This window comes from Eriocheir sinensis, chromosome 3, assembly GCF_024679095.1.
Source record: "Eriocheir sinensis breed Jianghai 21 chromosome 3, ASM2467909v1, whole genome shotgun sequence".
NCBI classification, from domain to species: Eukaryota; Metazoa; Arthropoda; class Malacostraca; order Decapoda; family Varunidae; genus Eriocheir; species Eriocheir sinensis.
Window position 1 is genome coordinate 10779148 of NC_066511.1, and position 12987 is coordinate 10792134.

At 44.9% G+C, this 12987-nt stretch overlaps 1 protein-coding gene across 2 annotated transcripts in view; it reads left to right on the forward strand.

Annotated features, from left to right (window-relative positions):
- Positions 1-300: 300 nt before the first annotated feature.
- The window catches only part of LOC127004954 (mucin-2-like), a 34564-nt gene continuing 21877 nt past the window's right edge, over positions 301-12987 (forward strand). The window contains exon 1 of one of the 2 annotated variants that reach the window (XM_050873270.1): positions 301-397. In XM_050873270.1, the coding sequence (XP_050729227.1) occupies positions 374-397 (24 nt within the window). In that variant the 5' untranslated portion in view covers positions 301-373. Of the gene's footprint in view, positions 459-12987 lie in introns of both variants that reach the window. The other variant, XM_050873276.1, reaches the window with a different exon arrangement.

A 12987-nucleotide genomic window follows, 5' to 3' on the forward strand; every position in this document is an offset into this window, starting at 1 on the left:
TAGTAGTAGCAGCAGCAGCAACAGCAGTAGTAGTAGTAGTAGTAATAATAGTAGTAAAAATATGTTATTTTTTGTTATTGTCGTTTGTCGGTCTTGGAGGGCGAGTGATGGGTAAGGAACAGCTTTCTTTCTCACAGCCTGCATTGCTAACCCTTGACCTGTCTCCTTTTCTCGTGGAGTTTTAAGCACGAAATAATAAACAAATAATTACAGTAGCAATCTAATTGATTTTATATCTATGCAGAGACTCCACTACCACCACCGAGGCCAACCCCTGCCCCACCCCGGAAGCAGCAGCAGCAGCAGGTAAGGGAGGAGGGACGTCTGGAGAAGGGCAGCGGCTCAGTCCGCGCGTGCTCGGCTGGGCGCTAACATGAGAGGCTGGCAGATAGTGTGTGTAAGGATCTTCTCACAGTGTTCACGTGTTTCGTGGTGCTTCCCAGTGGTAATATGGTTATGTGAGTGTGGGTCTGTGTGTATGGCGGGCTGAGTATGGGCTGCCAATACGAAGGGGAGGATACAAGCAGCATAAACGTTGGGTAAGGTAAGGCAGCGCGGGACACAGGCACTGGGTGAGGAAGGCTTGGCTCCCTGGCACTGTACTGCTTGTGGCCGGGGAGGCGCAGACCAGTGCCTTGCCCTCCCCTTCCTACGCCTTCATCAAACGCCGTAACGAACCTGAAGTGGTAATAGGCGTCTGGTTATGCACGTCCCCACGGCTATCCTCTGCCAAGTGAATTCTGGAAGGGGAGGCGCAAAGCAGTGCCTGCCTCTTTCTTCCCTATGGGGTCACGTCAGCCAGCACCGTGACGTGCCTGAAGGGACACTACACGGCCAGTTATTCTCTTCCCACAACCGTCCCCCTATTAAGTACTTTAGGCGACCTACTTTAATTTCCTTCCTGTGGGTGTTTGTGAATTTCCTAAAAGCTGTATGACTTGCGATCCTGTATTTTATCTTCTGGGATTGCCTTATCATATAACCTCCTCCTGAATACTTTATATGGACTTTATATTTCTTCTGCTGGAGACAATTGTTTTATATTTTACATATTTCGCAAGAACTGAACGATAAATAAACTCTCTTTATATACATATTGTTTTCGACACTCAACTTTATTGCGTGCGAGATCTTTTAAACTTTGCTTCCAGTTTGAGGAGGAGGGAGATGCTTATAATGTAAGACGCATCAGGCGGAGCGAGAAAGCTGGTGACATTGAGTTCAGCAGGTGACAAACAGACAATTGGGTGAAGGGTTAGGGAACGGCGGGTGTGTTTTGGATGTAAAAAATCTGCACCACCGAAGATAAACTCCACCTCCCCATCCCTTCCCTCCCTCTTCCTCGCTCCACATATCCCTCCACCTACCCCCATCCGTCCCCTCCCAATATTCCCTGCCCCAAACCGCTCCACCTCCACACATCCCTCTTCTCTCTCCTCCCTGCCCCTCACATCCCTCTCCACCATCCTCACAGCCCTACACATCCCTTTAGCTCCCCAGGAACCCAACGTGTTTTTGTGCCGTTCCTTTTATACTGTTGTTCTCTTTCTTTTATCTTTCTCCCCCATCACACAAATGACATCTACCTTCAACCTTTGAGAATTTTAATTAAAGATTATGTAACCGATACACGCCCTTTCCCATGTAATAAGTTTTTTTTTTTGTATCTACACATCTAAACCTTTTTTTTCGACATTCAAGATTTACGAGGGTGAGTATTTCTTCTTATATATAGTGATGCATGTTTTGTAGTGTGCGTTTATGGCTACAATAGGAGCAACAATAACAACAATGATGACGACAAAAAACACTTAACCACCTACAGTTACTTTTACATCGTACGAGGCTAAATGGTTGGCTGGAGTGGTTGTCTCGCGGCCACACCTCACTCTATACCTACCTGTCCATATCTCTGAGCACAAAACATTCATTCACACAACTCCAGAACGATAAAAAAAAAAAATAGTGCCAGGAGTGTTGGGTGGGTGAAAGGGCCATATTTTTAAACAATTCTGCGCCCAACAACACGTAATTTACTAGTCTTTTGTGGGAGTTTAGGGCATTTCCAGGGTTACTTTTATGACCCTGGTGGTAGTCTGAGCCTTCTTCTGTACCGTGAACCTAAAAGAACACTCATTAGAACTCGATTAGCCTCCTTTTTGGCCTCTGAAAATAGTTGGTGTGAGGGGTGGGAGCAACTGACAATACCAACCAAAGGCTCGCGTCCACGCCTCACTATACACCGCCCCGTTCAAGTCTCTGAGCCCCGAGCACCGACACAGAGCGTTCACTCACAAAGACGGCAAGGTTTGACGAACGTGCACAGGTGGAAGGGCGGGGGAGAGGGGGTACAAGGGATGGAAGCGTGAATACTTCGCGGGTTTAAATAAATGAATAAACAGGTGTGTGACATTCGTGGCAACAACCAGCCCATAACCTGTAAGAAACCGTGCCTCCGTTATTTGTTATACACCACAAGAAATAAAGAAAATGGTTACGCAAGAATGACATGAAGGTGACGGTAATGACTACCACTGAGACGATGATCACAAAATAATAACAATAAAAAAATATAATAATAATAATAATAATAATAATAATAATAATAATAATAATAATAATAATAATAATAATAATAATAATAATAATAATAATGGCAATAATAACATTAGTATTGGTCATAGTATAAAAGCTATATTTATAGACGTAATAATAGATATAATCAACATTTCTCTTCCTTTCGTAATGCCAGGAGGTGAAAACACACACACACACACACACACACACACACACACACACACACACACACACACACAGAAAAAAACACGACCTCGCATCAACACCATCATTAGAGCTGCCTTGTTTCACCCATTCATAATAATAATAATAAGACATTCACTATCACTCATTACTTTCCCGCCCCTCCTTCCCCCCTTCCTCCTCATTATCTCCTTCCTCACACACTTCTTCCTCCCTCTCTCCCATGCCCCTTACTCCCTCCTTCCCTCCCTCCAACACCCCTTCCTATACTTCCTTCTTTCGCTCCCTCCCAGCCGTCCTTTCCCCGTGTCTCCCCCCACTCTCTCCTTGCCCCCCTCGGCTCCCGCCGCCTCTCCTGTATCTCTCGGGGCCGCCACGATGCGTCACGAACTCAGAAGAAAGTCCTTCCTGTATTGGTGTCATTAGTCTACCCCCGAGGACTGGGCCGCCGCTGCTAACCTCCCCCCTCAGCCTAACCTTACGCGGTAGGTAGTAGATGGAGAGATAGATAGACAGATAGATAGATAGATCGACAGATAGATTGAGAGAGAATGTAAAGGTCAAAGAACACCAACAAAGGAATTGATTGGTTGGTTAAACGGAAATGACCAAAGAAAACAATTAAGCAAGATTACATACATTGCCTGCCCTTCTCTCCTTCCTCTCCCCTCATGCCATCCCTTTCCTCTCTCCTCTCCCCCACCTCCCCCCGTCGCTCCTGTGCATTCAGCCCCCTTAACCTTCCCTCCTCCTTGCTAAAACAGTGTCTTTCTTGTCTTGGGCTTTTCTTCGCTCGTACTCCCACACATCCGTTTTCATTACTGCCTCCCACTTCCCACATTATCCTTCCCACGTCGCCCCTTCCCCTCCTTGGCCTTCTCCTGCTGGTTAAAGTGCGACAGACTTCTGATATAACGATACTCTCACTTAACATACCATTATACTACCATCACCACCACCATCACTACTACTACTACTACTACTACTACTACTACTACTACTACTACTACAACTACTATATATATATTAGCATACCCTTTACCTTCCATTAACCCCTTTTTGACCGGCAAACTGTCACTTTCACATCCCAAGTCTGTCGTACGAACTAATTCTTTTTTGTCTTCGTCTTCCGTGTCCTTCACATTTCCTCCTCGTCATTTGGCCACCAGTCTTTATTTGCCCCATTTCTTTCCGTCCATATCCTTGAGTCAACCTTACCATCACGCATCGTACCGTTTCATCCCCTTTTGTCCTAATGGCTCACATCGTTTCTTGCGTTCTCGGGACCTCTTCTTATCATCGCGTCGCCTACAAGTTCAACATTAACATCCCAACGGTCCTATCCAAGTCTTCAAGTCTTCTGTAGCTACCATACTATAGAGCCAAAGCTTCGCGCACACACACACACACACACACACACACACACACACACACAGCGATAGGCACACAAATCAGTCACATTCAAATACAAACACTTTCGTACAAACACAGCCTTCTGGGATCTTAAAACAGTCAAATACGAGTCTCTCTCTCTCTCTCTCTCTCTCTCTCTCTCTCTCTCTCTCTCTCTCTCTCTCTCTCTCTCTCTCTCTCTCTCTCTCTCTCTCTCTCTCTCTCTCTCTCTCTCTCTCTCTCTCTCTCCTCTCTCTCTCCTCTCTCTCTCTCTCCTCTCTCTCTCACTCCTATCTCTCTCTCTCCTCTCTCTCTCTCTCTCACTCTCTCTCTAGCTCTCTCTCTCTCTCTCTCTCTCTCTCTCTCCCTCTCTCTCTCTCTCTCTCTCTCTCTCTCTCTCTCTCTCTCTCCTCTCTCTCTCTCTCTCTCCTCTCTCTCTCTCTCTCTCTCTCTCTCTCTCTCTCTCTCTCTCTCTCACTCTCTCTCTCATCTATCTCTCTCCTCACTCTCTCATCTCTCTCCTCTCTCACCTCTCTCTCTCTCTCTCTCTCTCTCTCTCTCTCTCTCTCTCTCTCTCTCTCCCCCCCACTATTTCTTTCTTCACCTAAACCAAGCGTGGCAGGTTCATCCCAGCCCCACCCTACCCCACCCTGCCCCGCCCGCCTCAACACGCTGGAAAGGACAAGGTCGCGAGGTACAGTTACCCTTCACCAGCCCGCCACACAGCCAACAAAACAGCCAACTCAGCCTCGGTTTTAGCCTCTATAGCCACCACTACCCCCAACACCATTCTCCTCCAGCCTTGCCCTACCCCTCAACTGCCGTGGATCCCTCCCGATAATACCCCAGCCTTGAAAGAGGACACACGTAGAGGGCATAGGGCGAGGGGTGAGTGGTTTTGGGGCGGGGGACACACCAGAACAAGCCTACGTAATAAAATTTGGGCTGTGGATACCCGCTGGGCTTGTGACCTTAGGAGCTTGCCACGACCCTCACCCGGCCCGGTCTGATCCCCCTCCAGCTCCCTTCTACGCTCCCTCTTCCTTCGCCCGCCTCCCTCCTCTCTCTCTCATCTCTTCCTGCCGCTCTCCTCCTCAAGACCACTCTCACTCTCGCACCCTCACTCTCCATGCCCCAACCCCGTCAGTATTCTTGTCTGTCTTAATTTTCCTTCCTCTTACCTCTTCCACGTTGTCGCTAATTTTCCTTTCTCTTCGATCTCCCTCACTCTCGTTACTCTTTTCTTCCTCTGCAACCTCCCACACGATCCTAACTTTTCCTTCCTCTTCAATCTTCCACACCATCGTAATCATTCAAGGTCAACGTTAATGTAATAATACTACACCTTTTATCTTATGCCTATTAACTCTTTGTCCCTTTATCGTTTTCTTAGGCAGTTTTATTTATAACATCAATAAATATCACGTTCAGTAGTAACCTTAATTCATCAGTTTGTTAATAAATCCTCGCGTGGTATTTATGTATAAAGTTTTTAATCAACCCGAAGACGTCAGCGTGTACCTTTAGCCCACCTTTAAGTTCACCTGCCCAAGACACCACCTTGACTTATACAATTACTACTATAACCCACTGGTCCGGTTCTCCTTCCCTCTCGCTCTCTCTCCCTCCCTCCGGTCCATAGTCCCTAGCCCCGTGTGATAGTCTAGTTTAGGAAGGCGGCAGGGGTGTGTTGGCTGGTGTGTGGCGGGAAAAGATTGGGGGCACACACACACACACACCAAGGCTTCCTCCCTCCCCCCCCTCTCCACACACACACCTCTCACCTACGCCACCCTTCCGCCAGGTGTTTGCATGCGCTGAACGAATTTTCTAAACATGTTTGCTCGCCCTGCTTCTAATGCCGATGGCGAGTGTGTTTTCCTTGTTTGCCTGGCTGAGTCCTGCCCGAGTTTTTCTACGTTGGCCTTCTAAGAGCTGTTCTCCCTCCATCCCCTTCCTTCTTAACACACACACACACACACAACACACACGCACACACACACACACACACAAACCCATTATCTTCGCATTGCATGGCTCACCTTTTACCATTAAGTCCTTCCTTCCTTTCTTCCTTCCTTCATTTCTTCTTCAGTCTTCCACACTGTCATTATCATTCAAAACCTTTTTATTTTTATACTTTAGATAAGCGTTCTCATTGCAAGGCCAACGATAATGCGATCATAAGTACTTTTTTTTCGTATCTTATGCCTATTAACTAGTTACCCCCCGGTCTTTTTATTAATCTTTTCTTAATCGTTTTCTTGCCGCTTCCCTTGTTACTGTGACGAAAAACAACTGTGCAATATTTTATTCCTTTCTCTCCCTGTTCACTGTGGTCGTTAGTGTTACAAGCCCTTAGGAATTCAATTATTTACTTCTGAATGGTCTACTTGTATTTTTTTATTATATTTAACTCACATTTATCACTTTATGAAATTCGTAAATATTTTTTCCCGCTCGTCGGTTACAGCGCACGACTTTCTATTATAATCGTCACAAATGAGCTTGTAAACCTCCATCTTCATAATCATTACTATCATCATCGTCGTCAGGAGCAGAGCACGTACGCCTAAGCAGTCTAAGAGGACAGCAACAGCCGGCAGCTCCTCCTCGCCCACAGTCCCGTTGCCGCCGCCCTGCCTGAGTGTGTGTGTGTGTGTGTGTGTGTGTGTGTGTGTGTGTAGGGACCTACGGGCGGCAACAGAAGGCAGGTTATAACTCACATTGTTTTAATAACTACATACGAGAGGACCTTCACCCCTTCCCTGCACCGACCTTACACAGGAGGAATCGCTTAGCTATCACCGGCCATGAACAGTTACTTCAACTAAAATTTGCTCGACCTCTCTCTTTCTCCTCCTCCCTGCCTCCCTGCTGATAACTTACGTCACGATACGAGGTCAGGGGCCAGGCTGGGGTCAAGTACAAGACATGGAGGTAGCTGGGTGTGGGAAGGGTTGAGGGGAGGGTGGCAAAAACGAATCATGGCGCAGAGGCTGATACGGACGGCTTTCCAAAGACCTGAATGGTGAGAAACAATAGTTCATGACAAAAACAGATGCGTGGATTCACTTAATAATCAAAGCCATAACACACGGTGCAGAACTGCTTAGGCGGCCCACGCGCACTGGCGTAGGTCAAAGGTAATGTTAGGAAGAGAGGTTTGAATGTTTAAGGCAACCATCGCTCGCTCGCCTTCTGGATTTGGCAACTCGAAGATGCATATAAAAAAAAAAAATATTTGCTCTTCTCTGATACTGTTCCTCATCCTTCGGCTTTTGGCTCTCCTGTTGACCTGAGGAGCAGAGAGGATCGGACAGGTGTCTTCATGCTGCCCTGCTGGGGCAGGCGAGAGGACCCTTGCAGCATCCTTCGCGGCGTGACTGCATGGGTGGCGTCCCCCGCCTCCACCCCCCCCACCCCCCGCCCCAGCAGGAACACGAGCAGTAAGCTGTGTTTCTTCCGCGACTCGATCAACACTTCCTGCTGCCTGTCATGTGTTGCTTAAAGGAGAAAATAAGTAATCAAGATGTAACCTTGGGAAGTCTGATTATCAGTGCAGAAAGTTTGTGCTGCGACAGAACTGAATCTAATTACGAATACCATTCATTGTCAACATTCTTACCCCTTCCACCTTGGGGCATAAGCACTAATTGTGCGTTGCGTCGGCGCGCATCTCCGCTACCTCCGTCCTTGAGCCTGGCTGGAAATAACTCTGGGCCACAGGGGCAGTGTGACATCCGGGTTACCACAGTTTACCTTTCCTTGGTTTCCCCAATTACGCATTTATCGACCAACCCGAAAGTAACGATGAGTAGGTGGATGGGCAGCGTGCCGACTGCCCTGCCCCGTGGTAAAGTGGCTTACCACGCATAATGTCACTCTAGTGATGAGTTACAACAATTCACATCACAACTGTAAGATCAACCAACGAAAAATATTTTTTTTACAGGAATAGTAACATGACAAGGGCGAAATAAAACAATAAAACCACGCCGACTCTATAAAAAGAATACATTAGATGCCGAAAGAATTATATATTTAAATTGATTGGTGTCTTGATTCTCTTCTCTTGATATACATAAGCCATAGGAAGGAAGGACGGTCCAGAGTTTACCAGTGCAAGGAATGAAAGAGTGGAGATCCTTATTAACTAATGGATTAGTAAGTAGAGAGCATAGGGATGAGCTCGTGTAATAAGCTTCGTGCGGAGGCAGCAGGAGTGGTGGAGGCACGGAACTGGCAAACTTAGAAGAACAGTTAACATGAAAATTACGATGAAATATGGGAAGGGGACCAACACTTCAAGAGACTTTTTGACTAAAAAAAGTCCCGAGTATTGCATAACCACTTGTAAAAAAAACTGTGGCAGGAGACAATAAGTAGCTATCGTATTATTGCTGTGCAGAACCGCAGTGACCGATACCAACAATGCCAGATCAACAACAGGAAGTGTGTCTCCTGCGGCATTACATAATCAGCCGTATGGAGCATCACGAGAGTGTCTCGCTGCTATGGACACGTGAGCAGAGCCTGGAAGTCTATAAATAGTGAGGGTTTAGACCTACCTGATCACCCGCCTGACTCAAGCGTTGCCAGCTATCCGGAATATCCAAAGTAGTTCACCTTCGTACTTGCGGCAAAAAGAAAGGGGGAAAAAACAGCAACGGTCGTGGCAAGAGTATCAGCGTCGCTCGAGTTTTTCTATTCTTCCTCTACTAGACGCCGCACTGAACAAAGGCTGGGCCAGCATAAACACTGACACGTGTGTGTGTGTGTGTGTGTGTGTGTGTGTGTGTGTGTGTAAACAATACCGAGGAGGGTTAATCAAAGGAACGAACGAATATACACATAAAAGCCATCTCGAGTATCAGATTCGTTCTCGATTTTCATTTCCGCGTCCAGTGTTGTTCTTTAAAAGACAAAAAAAACTCTGTCTGTTTGTCTTCACTGGGTATGTTTGAGTAATGGGTAAAGGATAAAAACGATGACGATTACAATGAATGGACGTATATCTGGTTTCCAATGCTTTCCGTGATACACTTGTCGTCTCAACTTACCACATATTCTGTAAAGTCAATGTCCTCTTTACTAGACAGATTAGTTGAATGTACTGAGAAGCTTTCAAGTGTGCGTGTGTGAGGGGGGGGGGGGGGGGGGGGGGAGTTCATACAAAAAAGGCGAGTATGTTATGAACGTATACAAGCAGGAGGGTATGGGAGACATGTAAACCGACAATTAAAGCCTTCTGCAGAAACATAATGTGGAGTGTAAGAACAAGAACACGCCGTGACAAAAAATAATAAAGGGACGGAGAACGGCGGGAAAACAAAATGGTGAGGATGGGGAGGGGGAAGAGGGTGGGGGAGGAGGAGGGGGGCAGGGCACCACAAGAAGAGGTATAGGTTCTTTTATAGTCTTTCAAACAGAGGACAAGTGACGTTACGTGCCCTTCCAAGATAAAGTAAAAAAAATCTTGGGATCTACAAAGCCGTATGCGGTCTGTTTTTTTTGAGCGGCGCGAGTGTGGTCAGCAAGAACATAAAGGCTAGTTCCTTAGTTATTATTATTCACTTGCTTTCACAACTCAGATGAGTTTTCCTACAACGCCCACTCAGCATCTCTCTCTCTCTCTCTGTGGTATTCCCTCTGTGAGCCTGGGTGTCTGTCAATGGCCAGCGCGATGGTGTGGGCGGCCTTGTAATCTTCAAGGCTGCTTATGATGGTCGAGACTGCAGACCCCGCCCAGACCAGTTCCCAGAGCATCTCGAGTCACCAGTATTTGTGGCCGATTGTAATGCTCTCTTGAGGTCCCCGTATTTGGCTGGGATATATAGCTGCTACTAGTGTTTGATGGGAGGATGGGAGATGTATTAATAGCAAGTAGAGATGCGTAAAGAAGACGATGGTTTGGTATTCATGTTATACACAACAAACGCCTCTGCCCAGCGGCGCCCGAGGCTCGCATGTCCTCCACGGTCCGCGCCACCTTCACTATCGTTGGAGCTATGCGCCGGCCACTCCCTGCTGAATGTCAAGGGAAGAACTAGCTGCGGCCTTGAAGAAAAGGGAAAAAGTGCACTACGACCCTGAACACCAATATTAGATTGTTATGCGCATGTCCTCTCTCAACATCGTTTGCGTCAAATGAGAAATAAGTACAGTAAAGAGTTGTACCTTTCAGATAATGTTGGAGTTAAGCCTCAAATACACTGCCGAATTTTGGCCACAAACTTGACGCCGAATCAGTTCGTGAAAAAATTCGGCGACCGGTTCGCCAACATGATCAAGATTCCTTCAGTTCGTGACCATTCGGCGACATGTCGGCGAATGCTCAAGACAATTCGGGGACAGTTCGGAGACATGTCGCCGACTATTCGGCGTCCATGTCGCCGAGCTCAAAATCTGAAATTTTAACGTTTTTTTTTTTTTTCTTGTCGCGGAATAACTGGCGACAAGTCTCCGAATTGTCTTCGCATGTCCCCGAAGTGTCGGCGACATGTCGGGGACAATTCTCCGACAGTGCCAAGATTTCTGACAGCTGATCATCTGATGCCCATGTGGCATATAAAAGCATGGGAATCCGCGCCTACCTCATGAACTACTACAACACCCGGGGAGCAGTGGCCTGGCAGGACAGAGTTGTGGGCGAGTAAATAACATGTGTGGTAATGTGTGGTAATATGTATGATAGTATGTGTAATAAAATGTATAAATGTGACTTGTTTTTGTTTTGCCCTCCTATAAATATTTTAGAATGAATAAATATTTACGTAATATCAGTAAACAAACCAGTAACTGAAAGAAGAAATAAATCTAAATATCTGAAATTAAAACAAAGGTTAAATAATGGCAGAATAATGATATTAAGAAATAAATAAAGTAATAAATAGTAAATTAATTATGAAATAAATGAAAATGTTAGTTCCATACCTATTTTATATATTCAGATTCTTCTTGTTTTTCATATTTTCTTGTTTACTATTTATTATTATAGTATTATTTTATTCCGTATATATATATATATATATATATATATATATATATATATATATATATATATATATATATATATATATATATATATATATATATATATATATATATATATATATATATATATATATATATATATATATATATATATATATATATATATATATATATTTATAGATAGATAGATAGATAGATAGATAGATAGATAGATAGATAAATAGACTGACCCCCGTGTACACCTCCCACCGCGACCCGTTTGCCGTGTCGTGATTAATTCGCTGAATATTCGGGAACATGTCCCCGAATAGTCTTGGCCATTCGGCGACATGTCGGAGACATGTCTCCGAATAGTCGGCGACATGTCGGCGACATGTCGGCGACAAATTTGCCAATAAAATTTAAATTTCAACGGTCAAAATTCGGCGACAATTCGCCGAACACCACGGATCGGACGCCGAATTGTCTGCGACATGTCGGCGACAATTCGGCGTCCATTTTGCATTCGTGCGATTTCATGCAACATGAAACTTTCGTGAAGTCGTGACCAACTGTCAAAAAGTCGCGGTGGACGCAGACATGTAAGAAAGATGCCGAACTTGTTCGCGACCCCGGATGACTTGCATATTCGCGCACATTCGTGAGACAAAATTCGGCAGTGTATTTGGGGCTTAAAGCCCCAAATACACTGCCGAATTTGGAATGTTCTGGCTGTTCGGGGATCATGTCTGCGTCCACCGCGCGACTTTTGTCAGTTGGTCACGACAGCCACGAAAGTTTCATGTTGCATAAATTCGCTGCCGTTCGCCGAATGTGTGAATGCTGGCGGGATCGCGGACTGTCGCCGACATGTCGCCGACATGTCCCAGACAATTCGACGTCCAATTCGCGGTGTTTTGACCGTTGAAATTTTAATTTTGTTGGCGAATTTGTCGCCGACATGTCGCCAACTATTCGGGACATGTCGCCGAAGGGCCAAGACTATTCGGGCACATGTCCCCGAATATTTGGCGAACATTCGGCGAATTAATCACGACACGGCAATCGGGTCGCGGTGGGAGTACACCTCTATATATATATATATATATATATATATATATATATATATATATATATATATATATATATATATATATATATATATATATATATATATATATATATATATGTAATAAAATAATAAATAGTAAACAAGAGAATATGAAAAAAACAAGAAGAATCATGAATTTATAAAACAGGTATGAAACTAACATTCTCATTTATTTCATAATTTATTTACTATTTATTACTTTATTTATTTCTTAATATCATTATTCTGCCATTATTTAACCTTTGTTTCATTTTTTTAGTTATCTAAATTTATTTCTTCTTTCAGTTAATTACTGGTTTGTTTATTAATATTACGTAAACATTCATTCGTTCTAAAATATTTGTAGGAGAGCAAAACAAAAACAAGTCACATTTATACATTTTATTACACATGCTATCATACATATTACCGCATATTATCACACACGGTATTTACTCGCCCACAACAAGTTGCGAGAGACGAGGTGGGCTCTTCAGCTGCCGGTGAAGAAGTGTGTTGCACCCCGGATTCCCGTGCATTTATATGTCACATGGGCATCAGGTGATCAGCTGTCAGAAATCTTGGCACTGTCGGAGAATTGTCCCCGAAATGTCGCCGACACTTTGGGGACATACGAAGACAATTCGGAGACTTGTCAATTATTCCGCGACCAAAAAAAAAAAAAAAACCACGTTAAAATTTCAGATTATAAACTCGGCGACATGGACGCCGAATAGTCGGCGACATGTCTCAGAATTGTCCCCGAATTG